The sequence below is a fragment of the Taudactylus pleione genome, unplaced genomic scaffold, assembly GCF_031769625.1.
Source record: "Taudactylus pleione unplaced genomic scaffold, aTauple2 ptg000584l, whole genome shotgun sequence".
Taxonomy (NCBI): Eukaryota; Metazoa; Chordata; class Amphibia; order Anura; family Myobatrachidae; genus Taudactylus; species Taudactylus pleione.
Window position 1 is genome coordinate 1,288,025 of NW_028284986.1, and position 17,060 is coordinate 1,305,084.

Consider the following 17,060-nt stretch of genomic DNA (forward strand, 5'->3'; position numbering starts at 1 on the left):
AACGTCCGTTTCTGTATCAGGTTTCGCCTGTATATTTGTAGTGTTATTACGCTGGATGTTTATTAATACCGGTAGTTGGGCTCTGCTGCTGCTCTGTAACACATATTATTATATACTCATATTTTGTACTCCTATTGTGTACTCATACACATATTGTATACTCATATTATATACACATATTGTATACTCATATTATATACACATATTATATACTCATATTATATACACATATTATATACTCATTATATACACATATTATATACTCATTATATACACATATTATATACTCATTATATACACATATTATGTACTCATATTATATACACATATTATATACTCATATTATATACACATATTATATACTCATTATATACACATATTATATACTCATTATATACACATATTATATACTCATTATATACACATATTATATACTCATTATATACACATATTATATACTCATTATATACACATATTATGTACTCCTCTTGTGCACTATGCTCCAGATTTAACCTCTGTAACATTCTGTACATGTTATATGACGGAGGCCGTGTATCACTAAGCCGACGTAACCAGCTCCATCATGCTCTCTGTCACTCTGCTGCAGCAAGCTGTCACTGTAGCAGCATAGTGACCCATTGTATGGCCTCCTACCAGGGTAGGACCAGTGATGTCACAGCAGCTTAATGGACTGCAGTCTCAGATTTATTTATTTTTAACCTATATTGGAATCCATTAAGACACTGTCCTGTAAATCAGAGGGGCTCCTGCTGCCGGCAATGGACCCACAGTGGAGTGTTGGGGTACCCCATTTTTGAAGGTTTAGTGCTTTAATGTTTTTCAGTTATTTTTTATTTTATTAGACAGTATTATTGGATAACACTGAAATCTGCACTGATCACTGCAGCATAATCTCCCAACGTTTCCCTGGTTTGCCATCATATGCCTCTTATTATTTTAAATGCCCCCCACCCCCCCACACACACACATTTGCAGAGTTGTCCTGGTATCTCCCAGCATGGACACAGTTGTCCTGACGGTCTCCAGTATAGGCAGAGGTTTTCTAAGTGTCTTTTTCTTCTACATATATGTGTGTGTAATTTGAGGTACCAGCACATTACAGGGGAAATACCTTACACACATCCTTAATCTTTAGCAAGACTGCGAAAACATCGCTACCATCGAGTACCATCGCAGCCTCATACACACTTACACAGGCTCTGACCTTACTCAGGAATTACTAACCTCATCACACACAGTGATTACACAAGACTGAGAAACCATCAGTAACATGGAGTACCATCACAGCCTCACACACACTTACACAGGCTCTGACCTTACTCAGGAATTACTAACCTCATCACACGCAGTGATTACACAAGACTGAGAGACCATCAGTAACATGGAGCAACATCACAGCATCACACACACTTACACAGGCTCTGACCTTACTCAGGAATTACTAACCTCATCACACACAGTGATTACACAAGACTGAGAGACCATCAGTAACATGGAGTACCATTGCAGCCTCACACACACTTACACAGGCTCTGACCTTACTCAGGAATTACTAACCTCATCACACGCAGTGATTACACAAGACTGAGACACCATCAGTAACATGGAGGACCATCACATCCTCACACACACTTACACAGGCTCTGACCTTACTCAGGAATTACTAACCTCATCACACACAGTGATTACACAAGACTGAGAAACCATCAGTAACATGGAGTACCATCACATCCTCACACACACTTACACAGGCTCTGACCTTACTCAGGAATTACTAACCTCATCACACACAGTGACTACACAAGACTGAGAAACCATCAGTAACATGGAGTACCATCACAGCCTCACACACACTTACACAGGCTCTGACCTTACTCAGGAATTACTAACCTCATCACACACAGTGATTACACAAGACTGAGATACCATCAGTAACATGGAGTACCATCACATCCTCACACACACTTACACAGGCTCTGACCTTACTCAGGAATTACTAACCTCATCACACGCAGTGATTACACAAGACTGAGAAACCATCAGTAACATGGAGTACCATCGCAGCCTCACACACACTTACACAGGCTCTGACCTTACTCAGGAATTACTAACCTCATCACACGCAGTGACTACACAAGACTGAGATACCGTCAGTAACATGGAGTACCATCACATCCTCACACACACTTACTTACACAGGCTCTGACCTTACTCAGGAATTACTAACCTCATCACACACAGTGATTACACAAGACTGAGAAACCATCAGTAACATGGAGTACCATCACAGCCTCACACACACTTACACAGGCTCTGACCTTACTCAGGAATTACTAACCTCATCACACACAGTGATTACACAAGACTGAGATACCATCAGTAACATGGAGTACCATCACATCCTCACACACACTTACACAGGCTCTGACCTTACTCAGGAATTACTAACCTCATCACACGCAGTGATTACACAAGACTGAGAAACCATCAGTAACATGGAGTACCATCGCAGCCTCACACACACTTACACAGGCTCTGACCTTACTCAGGAATTACTAACCTCATCACACACAGTGATTACACAAGACTGAGAAACCATCAGTAACATGGAGTACCATCACATCCTCACACACACTTACACAGCTCTGACCTTACTCAGGAATTACTAACCTCATCACACACAGTGATTACACAAGACTGAGAAACCATCAGTAACATGGAGTACCATCACAGCCTCACACACACTTACACAGACTCTGACCTTACTCAGGAATTACTAACCTCATCACACACAGTGATTACACAAGACTGAGACACCATCAGTAACATGGAGTACCATCACAGCCTCACACACACTTACACAGGCTCTGACCTTACTCAGGAATTACTAACCTCATCACACGCAGTGACTACACAAGACTGAGATACCGTCAGTAACATGGAGTACCATCACATCCTCACACACACTTACTTACACAGGCTCTGACCTTACTCAGGAATTACTAACCTCATCACACGCAGTGATTACACAAGATTGAGAGACCATCAGTAACATGGAGTACCATCACAGCCTCACACACACTGAAGGTGCATACACACTAGACGATATGCTCCCTGAGCGATATCGTCTAGTGTGTCCCCGGCAGGCTGTGCTCAATGTCGTTCATGACATTGAGCACAGCCGCTGAACGATATCATTAGCGATATCGTTCAGCGCCGGGCTCTCTCACCCATTCCCTGACATGCAGCAACCTGACGAGGTCGTCAGGTTGGCCTGCATGTGAGCGCGATGAACGATGATGACGAACGACCCGCGGTAACGCGCGTCGTCGTCATCGTTCATCTTTTTTGTGTTAAAAATGGACGATAAAGTGGACGACTGAACGATAACGATATCGTTATCGTTCAGTCGTCCACTTTAATCGCCCAGTGTGTACGCACCATTACACAGCTCTGACCTTACTCAGGAATTACTAACCTCATCACACACAGTATTACACAAGACTGAGATACCATCAGTAACATGGAGTACCATCACAGCCTCACACACACTTACACAGGCTCTGACCTTACTCAGGAATTACTAACCTCATCACACACAGTGATTACACAAGACTGAGATACCATCAGTAACATGGAGTACCATCACATCCTCACACACACTTACACAGGCTCTGACCTTACTCAGGAATTACTAACCTCATCACACGCAGTGATTACACAAGACTGAGAGACCATCAGTAACATGGAGTACCATCACAGCCTCACACACACTTACACAGGCTCTGACCTTACTCAGGAATTACTAACCTCATCACACACAGTGATTACACAAGACTGAGATACCATCAGTAACATGGAGTACCATCACAGCCTCACACACACTTACACAGGCTCTGACCTTACTCAGGAATTACTAACCTCATCACACGCAGTGATTACACAAGACTGAGAGACCATCAGTAACATGGAGTACCATCACAGCCTCACACACACTTACACAGGCTCTGACCTTACTCAGGAATTACTAACCTCATCACACACAGTGATTACACAAGACTGAGATACCATCAGTAACATGGAGTACCATCACAGCCTCACACACACTTACACAGCTCTGACCTTACTCAGGAATTACTAACCTCATCACACGCAGTGATTACACAAGACTGAGAAACCATCAGTAACATGGAGTACCATCACAGCCTCACACACACTTACACAGCTCTGACCTTACTCAGGAATTGCACGCTGTGGGACCGCAGTGGATAATTTATGCACGCTCATGCAACGGTGTTCAAATGCACTGGTACGCCTGCGTTTTGCTGACCACTCGCTACTTCACCACCCACAAAGAGCACTTTCTGTCAATCACTCCGCATAGCGTCTGCGTAGTCACTGCGGTCGCAGTCTCGATCACAGCAGGCGGTTTGCACGCGTGCACTGCGATGCATGCGCAGTACACAACAATCGGCCGATTGCGTCCGTACTAGCGGTGGCGATCCTTGCTGAATCAGGCCCATATCCGTGTAATGGTGCTATGAAGGCTGAAGTGACCTATCCAGGTTCTGAAAATGAAAATGGGTGATGCCTATTTATTAAGTCTATGCTTAGTAACGAGCCTGACCCATTACTATATCTATCAGTAGCTCCTGCAGGAATCATTGGTGAATCTGTAACCGCTGGAGGGACACGGGGCTCTTACACCTGGTCTCCACTTCTAACCAAACATTCATCTTCTTGCAGTGAGATCAGCCGGCTCGACCTCGGGCTAATTGTGGAAATGTGGAACAAGGGCCTCATCTGGGACACGATGGTGGGGACGCTGTGGATTCCCCTGCAGACGATTCGACAGTCAGACGAGGTGAGATCTTCCCTTCACAGATCACCACTTACTGTAGACTTGTGTGATAAATAGCAGTGACTGGGTTCATTCATGGGATGGGTTACTGCTGCTGGGTAAAAGATGGAGTACTGTCTGTTTTACAAAGGGGGTCCTGTGGCTGCATAGTAGAGGGGGTCCTGTGGCTGCATAGTAGAGGGGGTCCTGTGGCTGCATTATAGAGGGGGTCCTGTGGCAGCATTATGGATGGGGGTACTGTGGCTGCATTATAGATGGGGGTACTGTGGCTGCATTATAGATGGGGGTACTGTGGCTGCATTATAGATGGGGTACTGTGGCTGCATTATAGATGGGGTACTGTGGCTGCATTATAGATGGGGGTACTGTGGCTGCATTATAGATGGGGTACTGTGGCTGCATTATAGATGGGGGTACTGTGGCTGCATTATAGATGGGGTACTGTGGCTAGATTATAGATGGGGGGGTACTGTGGCTGCATTATGGATGGGGGTACTGTGGATGCATTATAGATGGGGGGGTACTGTGGCTGCATTATAGATGGGGGTACTGTGGCTGCATTATAGATGGGGGTACTGTAGCTGCATTATAGATGGGGGTACTATGGCTGCATTATAGATGGGGGGGTACTGTGGCTGCATTATGGATGGGGGGTACTGTGGCTGCATTATAGATGGGGGGGTACTGTGGCTGCATTATAGATGGGGGGGTACTGTGGCTGCATTATAGATATGGGGAGTACTGTGGCTGCATTATAGATGGGGGGGTTACTGTGGCTGCATTATAGATGGTGGGGGACTGTGGCTGCATTATAGATGGGGGGGTACTGTGGCCGCATTATAGATGGGGGAGGTACTGTGGCTGCATTATAGATGGGGGGTACTGTGGCTGCATTATAGATGGGGGGGGTACTGTGGCTGCATTATAGATGGGGTAGCTGTGAGAAGAACCTCCTGGAAGTGAGATGGCATTTGGCAGCCCCCGATCCCTCCTCACATTCTTTGTATGGTGCACATGATGTTAGTAATGGTAAAGTAGCTGGACGGCATGTACAAGCAAAATAATTAAAGTCCTTTGCAGGTGGATGATCCCTTATAGCGTCAGTTTAGTGAATCTCATTGTCCTTTCTCTGGTAGGAGGGTCCTGGAGAGTGGGCAGCACTGGAGGCCGAGGTCTTGATGAAGGATGATGAGATCTGTGGAACCAGGAACCCGACCCTTCATAAGATCTTGCTGGATTCCAGATTCGAGTTGCCTTTTGGTGAGTTTTGGTTACACCGGATTTGTCTCCTCCTCCTCTGCCACACGCGACTCTACAGATACATTAACAGAACCTCACCCTGAGGACCCGTGGTGGTCTCATGGGCTTTATAGTAGTGACCAGTGGGGTGCTCTGTAGTTAGCAGTGGGGGTTGTGTACTGACCAGTGGCTGGGTCAGTAGTGACCAGCACTGGTACAGTGACCAGTGATTTGTATTGGCCACTGACGTGTTCTATAATGACCAGTGACAGGCTCTGTAGTGTCCAGTGACAGGCTCTGTAGTGACCAGTGACAGGCTCTGTAGTGACCAGTGACAGGCTCTGTAGTGACCACTGACGGGATCTGTAGTGACCAGTGAAGTGTTCTGTAGTGACCAGTGACGGGATCTGTAGTGACCACTGACGGGATCTGTAGTGATCAGTGAAGTGTTCTGTAGTGTCCACTGACGGGATCTGTAGTGACCAGTGACAGGATCTGTAGTGACCAGTGAAGTGTTCTGTAGTGACCAGTGAAGTTTTCTGTAGTGACTAGTGAAGTGTTCTGTAGTGTCCAGTGACGGGATCTGTAGTGACCAGTGAAGTGTTCTGTAGTGACCAGTGAAGTGTTCTGTAGTGACCAGTGACGTGTTCTGTAGTTATCAGTGACGGGATCTGTAGTTATCAGTGGCTGGGTCTGTAGTGACCAGTGACGGGATCTGTAGTGACCAGTGACGGGATCTGTAGTGACCAGTGACGGGATCTGTAGTGACCAGTGACGGGATCTGTAGTGACCACTGACGGGATCTGTAGTGATCATTGCTGGGATCTATAGTGATCATTGGTGGGTTCTGTAGTGACCAGTGACGTGTTCTGTAGTGACCAGTGACGGGATCTGTAGTGACCAGTGACGGGATCTGTAGTGACCAGTGAAGTGTTCTGTAGTGATCAGTGACGTGTTCTGTAGTTATCAGTGACGGGATCTGTAGTTATCAGTGGCTGGGTCTGTAGTGACCAGTGACGGGATCTGTAGTGACCAGTGACGGGATCTGTAGTGACCACTGACGGGATCTGTAGTGACCACTGACGGGATCTGTAGTGATCATTGCTGGGATCTGTAGTGATCATTGCTGGGATCTGTAGTGACCAGTGACGTGTTCTGTAGTGACCAGTGACGTGTTCTGTAGTGACCAGTGACGGGATCTGTAGTGACCAGTGACGGGATCTGTAGTGATCATTGGTGGGTTCTGTAGTGACCAGTGACGTGTTCTGTAGTGACCAGTGACGTGTTCTGTAGTGACCAGTGACGGGATCTGTAGTGACCAGTGACGTGTTCTGTAGTGACCAGTGACGTGTTCTGTAGTGACCAGTAACGTGTTCTGTAGTGACCAGTGATGGGATCTGTAGTGACCAGTGATGTGTTCTGTAGTGACCACTGACGGGATCTGTAGTGATCATTGCTGGGATCTGTAGTGATCATTGGTGGGTTTGGAAGTGACAAGTGACATGTTCTGTAGTGACCAGTGACAGGATCTGTAGTGACCAGTGACAGGATCTGTAGTGACCAGTGACAGGGTCTGTAGTGACCAGTGGCTGGGTCTGTAGTGACCAGTGGCTGGGTCTGTAGTGACCAGTGACTGGATCTGTAGTGACCAGTGACGGGATCTGTAGTGACTAGTGACGGGATCTGTAGTGACCAGTGACGGGATCTGTAGTGATCATTGGTGGGTAGTGATCATTGCTGGGATCTGTAGTGATCATTGGTGGGTTCTGTAGTGACCAGTGATGGGATCTGTAGTGACCAGTGACGTGTTCTGTAGTGACCAGTGACGTGTTCTGTAGTGACCAGTGACGAGATCTGTAGTGACCAGTGACGTGTTCTGTAGTGACCAGTGACGTGTTCTGTAGTGATCAGTGACGGGATCTGTAGTGACCAGTGACGTGTTCTGTAGTGACCAGTGACGGGATCTGTACTGACCAGTGACGGGATCTGTACTGACCAGTGACGTGTTCTGTAGTGACCAGTGACGGGATCTGTAGTGACCAGTGACGTGTTCTGTAGTGACCAGTGACGGGATCTGTAGTGACCAGTGACGGGTTCTGTAGTGACCAGTGACGTGTTCTGTAGTGACCAGTGACTGGATCTGTAGTGACCAGTGACTGGATCTGTAGTGACCAGTGACTGGATCTGTAGTGACCAGTGACGGGATCTGTAGTGACCAGTGACGGGATCTGTAGTGATCATTGGTGGGTAGTGATCATTGCTGGGATCTGTAGTGATCATTGGTGGGTTCTGTAGTGACCAGTGACGGGATCTGTAGTGACCAGTGACGGGATCTGTAGTGACCAGTGACGTGTTCTGTAGTGACCAGTGACGTGTTCTGTAGTGACCAGTGACGAGATCTGTAGTGACCAGTGACGTGTTCTGTAGTGACCAGTGACGTGTTCTGTAGTGACCAGTGACGGGATCTGTAGTGACCAGTGACGTGTTCTGTAGTGACCAGTGACGGGATCTGTACTGACCAGTGACGGGATCTGTACTGACCAGTGACGTGTTCTGTAGTGACCAGTGACGGGATCTGTAGTGACCAGTGACGTGTTCTGTACTGACCAGTGACGGGATCTGTAGTGACCAGTGACGTGTTCTGTACTGACCAGTGACGGGATCTGTAGTGACCAGTGACGTGTTCTGTAGTGACGGGATCTGTAGTGACCAGTGACGTGTTCTGTAGTGACTAGTGACGTGTTCTGTAGTGACCAGTGACGGGATCTGTTGTGATCATTGGTGGGTTCTGTAGTGACCAGTGATGGGATCTGTAGTGACCAGTGATGGGATCTGTAGTGACCAGTAATGGGCTTTGTAGCAATCTATTTGATTTATAATATTCCATTTTCCTCTATTACAATATGATGGGCTCGGCTCAGTTACTGCTGGTGGACATGGGTTATCCACCTGTTCAGGGGTACACAATGGCCGTCCTGGCAATGAGGGGTTTATTCTCTGTGCCAGCGTTATTGTGCAGTCTATCCTCTCGGGGAGGGGAAGGGTGGGGGGAGCTCACGTTGATTAAAGTGACGGCGGGTGTCTCTGAATGGAAAACTTTGCCAGATGAGGTATTAGCAGCGTGAATCCCGGTTGAGTGATTTTTGTACTATTGTTAGAGATCGTTAGATGATCGTTAGTTTTCTGATTGAAGAAACAGCTTCATGTTTGGAAGTGAGTATTGTGCTGGTGTAATTACCTTGATGGCTGAGAAGCTTTACAGAATGTACCTAAAATTAGTCTATCACCCACCACAAAGTGCTGGAGAACAGACCTGAGGCGTCCTCGTTCGTTCTCATCCGTAAACACGTCTATTACACGTAGACAGATCACGCCTGAAAACAGGGACATCATTCACCGCACACTCCTCGCCACAGTCCATTGCCCAGTCCTCCAGCGCAGGCCGTCCCTCCAGCCACAGGTTAGCAGCTGCCATCGGTGCACGGTTGGGGTCTCCAGGCTGAAGCCCACCCTTCATGACTACATGGGCATGTCACGCTTCGCTGTAAATAGAAGGCAGCTGTAGAGCGGAGACTGGTTGTATCACTGCGCAGTGACTGCACGCCTCAGTGCGCTTACTCGTCCCTTCATTCCAGTTACAGTACCTGAGATTACTCTCCCCAATAGCCTCATCACACATTACCCCCCCCCTCCCCCCCACCACTTCAGAGGCTCTCTGGTTCATCGGTGGTAGAGATGCCTGGCAGAGCCTCCCACACTTCTTCCCTTCTTTCCTTGAGCTTTGTCCAAGACCCATGTTCCTATCACTGTGACCTCATAGCCGCTTCCCATAGTGATGTGTACATGTCATTCCCTCCTATATCACTGTGACCTCATAGCCGCTTCCCATAGTGATGTGTACGTGTCATTCCCTCCTATATCACTGTGACCTCATAGCCGCTTCCCATAGTGATGTGTACGTGTCATTCCCTCCCATATCACTGTGACCTCATAGCCACTTCCCATAGTGATGTGTACATGTCATTCCCTCCTATATCACAGTGACCTCATAGCCGCTTCCCATAGTGATGTGTACGTGTCATTCCCTCCTATATCACTGTGACCTCATAGCCGCTTCCCATAGTGATGTGTACATGTCATTCCCTCCTATATCACTGTGACCTCATAGCCGCTTCCCATAGTGATGTGTACATGTCATTCCCTCCTATATCACTGTGACCTCATAGCCGCTTCCCATAGTGATGTGTACGTGTCATTCCCTCCTATATCACTGTGACCTCATAGCCGCTTCCCATAGTGATGTGTACGTGTCATTCCCTCCCATATCACTGTGACCTCATAGCCACTTCCCATAGTGATGTGTACATGTCATTCCCTCCTATATCACTGTGACCTCATAGCCGCTTCCCATAGTGATGTGTACATGTCATTCCCTCCTATCACTGTGACCTCATAGCCACTTCCCATAGTTATGTGTACATGTCATTCCCTCCTATATCACTGTGACCTCATAGCCGCTTCCCATAGTGATGTGTACATGTCATTCCCTCCTATATCACTGTGACCTCATAGCCGCTTCCCATAGTGATGTGTACGTGTCATTCCCTCCTATATCACTGTGACCTCATAGCCGCTTCCCATAGTGATGTGTACATGTCATTCCCTCCTATATCAGTGACCTCATAGCTGCATCCCATAGTGATGTGTACATGTCATACCCTCCTATATCACTGTGACCTCATAGCCGCTTCCCATAGTGATGTGTACGTGTCATTCCCTCCTATATCACTGTGACCTCATAGCCGCTTCCCATAGTGATGTGTACGTGTCATTCCCTCCCATATCACTGTGACCTCATAGCCACTTCCCATAGTGATGTGTACATGTCATTCCCTCCTATATCACAGTGACCTCATAGCCGCTTCCCATAGTGATGTGTACGTGTCATTCCCTCCTATATCACTGTGACCTCATAGCCGCTTCCCATAGTGATGTGTACATGTCATTCCCTCCTATATCACTGTGACCTCATAGCCGCTTCCCATAGTGATGTGTACATGTCATTCCCTCCTATATCACTGTGACCTCATAGCCGCTTCCCATAGTGATGTGTACGTGTCATTCCCTCCTATATCACTGTGACCTCATAGCCGCTTCCCATAGTGATGTGTACGTGTCATTCCCTCCCATATCACTGTGACCTCATAGCCACTTCCCATAGTGATGTGTACATGTCATTCCCTCCTATATCACTGTGACCTCATAGCCGCTTCCCATAGTGATGTGTACATGTCATTCCCTCCTATCACTGTGACCTCATAGCCACTTCCCATAGTTATGTGTACATGTCATTCCCTCCTATATCACTGTGACCTCATAGCCGCTTCCCATAGTGATGTGTACATGTCATTCCCTCCTATATCACTGTGACCTCATAGCCGCTTCCCATAGTGATGTGTACGTGTCATTCCCTCCTATATCACTGTGACCTCATAGCCGCTTCCCATAGTGATGTGTACATGTCATTCCCTCCTATATCACTGTGACCTCATAGCCGCTTCCCATAGTGATGTGTACATGTCATTCCCTCCTATATCACTGTGACCTCATAGCCGCTTCCCATAGTGATGTGTACGTGTCATTCCCTCCTATATCACTGTGACCTCATAGCCGCTTCCCATAGTGATGTGTACATGTCATTCCCTCCTATATCACTGTGACCTCATAGCCGCTTCCCATAGTGATGTGTACATGTCATTCCCTCCTATATCACTGTGACCTCATAGCCGCTTCCCATAGTGATGTGTACGTGTCATTCCCTCCTATATCACTGTGACCTCATAGCCGCTTCCCATAGTGATGTGTACGTGTCATTCCCTCCCATATCACTGTGACCTCATAGCCACTTCCCATAGTGATGTGTACATGTCATTCCCTCCTATATCACTGTGACCTCATAGCCGCTTCCCATAGTGATGTGTACATGTCATTCCCTCCTATCACTGTGACCTCATAGCCACTTCCCATAGTTATGTGTACATGTCATTCCCTCCTATATCACTGTGACCTCATAGCCGCTTCCCATAGTGATGTGTACATGTCATTCCCTCCTATATCACTGTGACCTCATAGCCGCTTCCCATAGTGATGTGTACGTGTCATTCCCTCCTATATCACTGTGACCTCATAGCCGCTTCCCATAGTGATGTGTACATGTCATTCCCTCCTATATCACTGTGACCTCATAGCCGCTTCCCATAGTGATGTGTACATGTCATTCCCTCCTATATCACTGTGACCTCATAGCCGCTTCCCATAGTGATGTGTACGTGTCATTCCCTCCTATATCACTGTGACCTCATAGCCGCTTCCCATAGTGATGTGTACGTGTCATTCCCTCCCATATCACTGTGACCTCATAGCCACTTCCCATAGTGATGTGTACATGTCATTCCCTCCTATATCACTGTGACCTCATAGCCGCTTCCCATAGTGATGTGTACATGTCATTCCCTCCTATCACTGTGACCTCATAGCCACTTCCCATAGTTATGTGTACATGTCATTCCCTCCTATATCACTGTGACCTCATAGCCGCTTCCCATAGTGATGTGTACATGTCATTCCCTCCTATATCACTGTGACCTCATAGCCGCTTCCCATAGTGATGTGTACATGTCATTCCCTCCTATATCACTGTGACCTCATAGCCACTTCCCATAGTGATGTGTACATGTCATTACCTCCTATATCACTGTGACCTCATAGCTGCTTCCCATAGTGATGTGTACATGTCATTCCCTCCTATATCACTGTGACCTCATAGCCGCTTCCCATAGTGATGTGTACATGTCATTCCCTCCTATATCACTGTGACCTCATAGCCGCTTCCCATAGTAATGTGTACATGTCATTCCCTCCTATATCACTGTGACCTCATAGCCGCTTTCCATAGTGATGTGTACATGTCATTCCCTCCTATATCACTGTGACCTCATAGCCGCTTCCCATAGTGATGTGTACGTGTCATTCCCTCCTATCACTGTGACCTCATAGCCGCTTCCAATAGTGATGTGTACATGTCATTCCCTCCTATCACTGTGACCTCATAGCCGCTTTCCATAGTGATGTGTACATGTCATTCCCTCCTATATCACTGTGACCTCATAGCCTCTTCCCATAGTGATGTGTACATGTCATTCCCTCCTATATCACTGTGACCTCATAGCTGCATCCCATAGTGATGTGTACATGTCATTCCCTCCTATATCACTGTGACCTCAGAGCCGCTTCCCATAGTGATGTGTTCTTGTTATTCCCTCCTATATCACTGTGACCTCATAGCCGCTTCCCATAGTGATGTGTACATGTCATTCCCTCCTATATCACTGTGACCTCATAGCCGCTTCCCATAGTGATGTGTACATGTCATTCCCTCCTATATCACTGTGACCTCATAGCCGCTTCCCATAGTGATGTGTACATGTCATTCCCTCCTATATCACTGTGACCTCATAGCCGCTTCCCATAGTGATGTGTACATGTCATTCCCTCCTATATCACTGTGACCTCATAGCCGCTTCCCATAGTGAGGTGTACATGTCATTCCCTCCTATATCACTGTGACCTCATAGCCGCTTCCCATAGTGATGTGTACATGTCATTCCCTCCTATATCACTGTGACCTCATAGCCGCTTCCCATAGTGATGTGTACATGTCATTCCCTCCTATATCACTGTGACCTCATAGCCGCTTCCCATAGTGATGTGTACATGTCATTCCCTCCTATATCACTGTGACCTCATAGCCGCTTCCCATAGTGAGGTGTACATGTCATTCCCTCCTATATCACTGTGACCTCATAGCCGCTTCCCATAGTGATGTGTACATGTCATTCCCTCTTATATCACTGTGACCTCATAGCCGCTTCCCATAGTGATGTGTACATGTCATTCCCTCCTATATCACTGTGACCTCATAGCCGCTTCCCATAGTGAGGTGTACATGTCATTCCCTCCTATATCACTGTGACCTCATAGCCGCTTCCAATAGTGATGTGTACATGTCATTCCCTCCTATATCACTGTGACCTCATAGCCGCTTCCCATAGTGAGGTGTACATGTCATTCCCTCCTATATCAGTGACCTCATAGCTGCATCCCATAGTGATGTGTACATGTCATACCCTCCTATATCACTGTGACCTCATAGCCGCTTCCCATAGTGATGTGTACATGTCATTCCCTCCTATATCACAGTGACCTCATAGCCGCTTCCCATAGTGATGTGTACATGTCATTCCCTCCTATATCACTGTGACTTCATAGCCTCTTCCCATAGTGATGTGTACATGTCATTCCCTCCTATCACTGTGACCTCATAGCCTCTTCCCATAGTGATGTGTACATGTCATTCCCTCCTGCCCCTCACAGTGCAAATGATGCTGGCCACATTCCAGAACAGGGACTTGTGTTATCGCCGCAGAGTTTAATGTCGGGACGTTGTATTATTTTCCAGTCACTGCAGAGCAATAAGCTATACACTATAAAATACAAGCGTGGCGCCATGTGGTGGGCTGGATTATGTTAATGTGAGTGTACACACGTGGTCATGCCCGTCTTTCTGCTCGCAGTCATAGCCGATATCGCTAGAATTGCCGCATACACCTACCTCAGGCTGGGTGCAGGTGATATGTCTGACGGCTCGTGCATCACTCAGATAGGACGCGGTTCTGGCTGTGTCATGCATTGCCTGTACATGCGCTGTCACAGTCCCGTTACCAGAATTGGCCATTTCAGGGACGTAGAGAACCAGCTGACCTCACCCCGCTACATGGGCAACTTGAGAATATTTGCAGGACTTGGCCACATACGGAGCTGCGTGAGACTCCGGATCGGGCGCAGTGTACGCAGACACAGAGCGTACACGGGGTGATAATACGCCTGTAAGATGCTCCCGGTGCACTGCAGCATTGCACCATACACCGCGTACAGCTCACTGACACCTCTCACCTTGCTGCAGCATTGCACCATACACCGCGTATAGCTCACTGACACCTCCCACCTTGCTGCAGCATTGCACCATACACCGCGTACAGCTCACTGACACCTCTCACCTTGCTGCAGCATTGCACCATACACAGCGTACAGCTCACTGACACCTCCCACCTTGCTGCAGCATTGCACCATACACCGCGTATAGCTCACTGACACCTCTCACCTTGCTGCAGCATTGCACCATGCACCGCGTATAGCTCACTGACACTTCTCACCTTGCTGCAGCATTGCACCATACACCGCGTATAGCTCACTGACTCCTCTCACCTTGCTGCAGCATTGCACCATACACCGCGTACAGCTACAGCTCACTGACACCTCTCACCTTGCTGCAGCATTGCACCATACACCGCGTACAGCTCACTGACACCTCTCACCTTGCTGCAGCATTGCACCATACACCGCGTATAGCTCACTAACACCTCTCACCTTGCTGCAGCATTGCACCATACACAGCGTATAGCTCACTGACACCTCTCACCTTGCTGCAGCATTGCACCATACACCGCGTATAGCTCACTGACACCTCTCACCTTGCTGCAGCATTGCACCGTACACCGCGTATAGCTCACTGACACCTCTCACCTTGCTGCAGCATTGCACCGTACACCGCATATAGCTCACTGACTCCTCTCACCTTGCTGCAGCATTGCACCATACACAGCGTATAGCTCACTGACACCTCTCACCTTGCTGCAGCATTGCACCATACACAGTGTATAGCTCACTGACACCTCTCACCTTGCTGCAGCATTGCACCATACACAGTGTATAGCTCACTGACACCTCTCACCTTGCTGCAGCATTGCACCATACACAGCGTATAGCTCACTGACACCTCTCACCTTGCTGCAGCATTGCACCATACACAGTGTATAGCTCACTGACACCTCTCACCTTGCTGCAGCATTGCACCATACACAGTGTATAGCTCACTGACACCTCTCACCTTGCTGCAGCATTGCACCATACACAGCGTATAGCTCACTGACACCTCTCACCTTGCTGCAGCATTGCACCATACACCGCGTATAGCTCACTGACACCTCTCACCTTGCTGCAGCATTGCACCATATACAGCGTATAGCTCACTGACACCTCTCACCTTGCTGCAGCATTGCACCATATACAGCGTATAGCTCACTGACACCTCTCACCTTGCTGCAGCATTGCACCATACACAGTGTATAGCTCACTGACACCTCTCACCTTGCTGCAGCATTGCACCATACACAGTGTATAGCTCACTGACACCTCTCACCTTGCTGCAGCATTGCACCATACACAGCGTATAGCTCACTGACACCTCTCACCTTGCTGCAGCGTGTGAAGCTTCCATCTGTGCAGCCTGCAATGGTGCATCCTGTCCCTCTTCTCTGCACAGGTGACGACCCGCTGCCTGAGGCTTGCTCCGTACTATAGGGGTATGTGACCGGGTGTGTAAGGTCTTCTTTGCAGTGGTTGATACGTTTTGTGTGATTCTGCAGTTTATCAGCATCTTATTTAGGGCTTTTATATGCTAGTCTTTAGCTACTCCCTGAGGTGGAACATGCTGTGTATAACTGACGTAGCGCCTGATTCAGCGTGCACTACTGAGCGCAGCTTCCAGGTTATCGGGAATCTGCACATGCAGAAAAGGGTCTGCGATCCCAAACGCAGTGATTGACAGTCTGCTGCCATTTCTTGGCGGGGACGGCGACTGCCTCCGTTTTCCAAACCGAGGCACGTCATCACCGTTGTGGGGAAGTGACGAGCCTTGGATCTTCATCAACTGACGGAGATTTCCTGGCCTCTTTTGAGCATCTGCGACGGTCGGCTTGCGTGACCCCATGGTGTAGACAGCCAGCCGATGGGATGGCAGCTGCGATCAGTAACGCCTCCT

The 17,060-nt window shown here is 47.9% G+C and overlaps 1 protein-coding gene across 1 annotated transcript in view; it reads left to right on the plus strand.

Moving 5' to 3' along the window:
- Positions 1-17,060, plus strand: part of LOC148481365 (protein unc-13 homolog B-like) — a 140,599-nt gene that overhangs the window by 87,634 nt on the left and 35,905 nt on the right. Inside the window, exons 5-6 of the mRNA XM_088453624.1 lie at positions 4,768-4,885; positions 6,019-6,142. Coding sequence (XP_088309750.1) covers positions 4,768-4,885; positions 6,019-6,142 — 242 coding nt within the window. The remainder of the gene's footprint in view (positions 1-4,767; positions 4,886-6,018; positions 6,143-17,060) is intronic.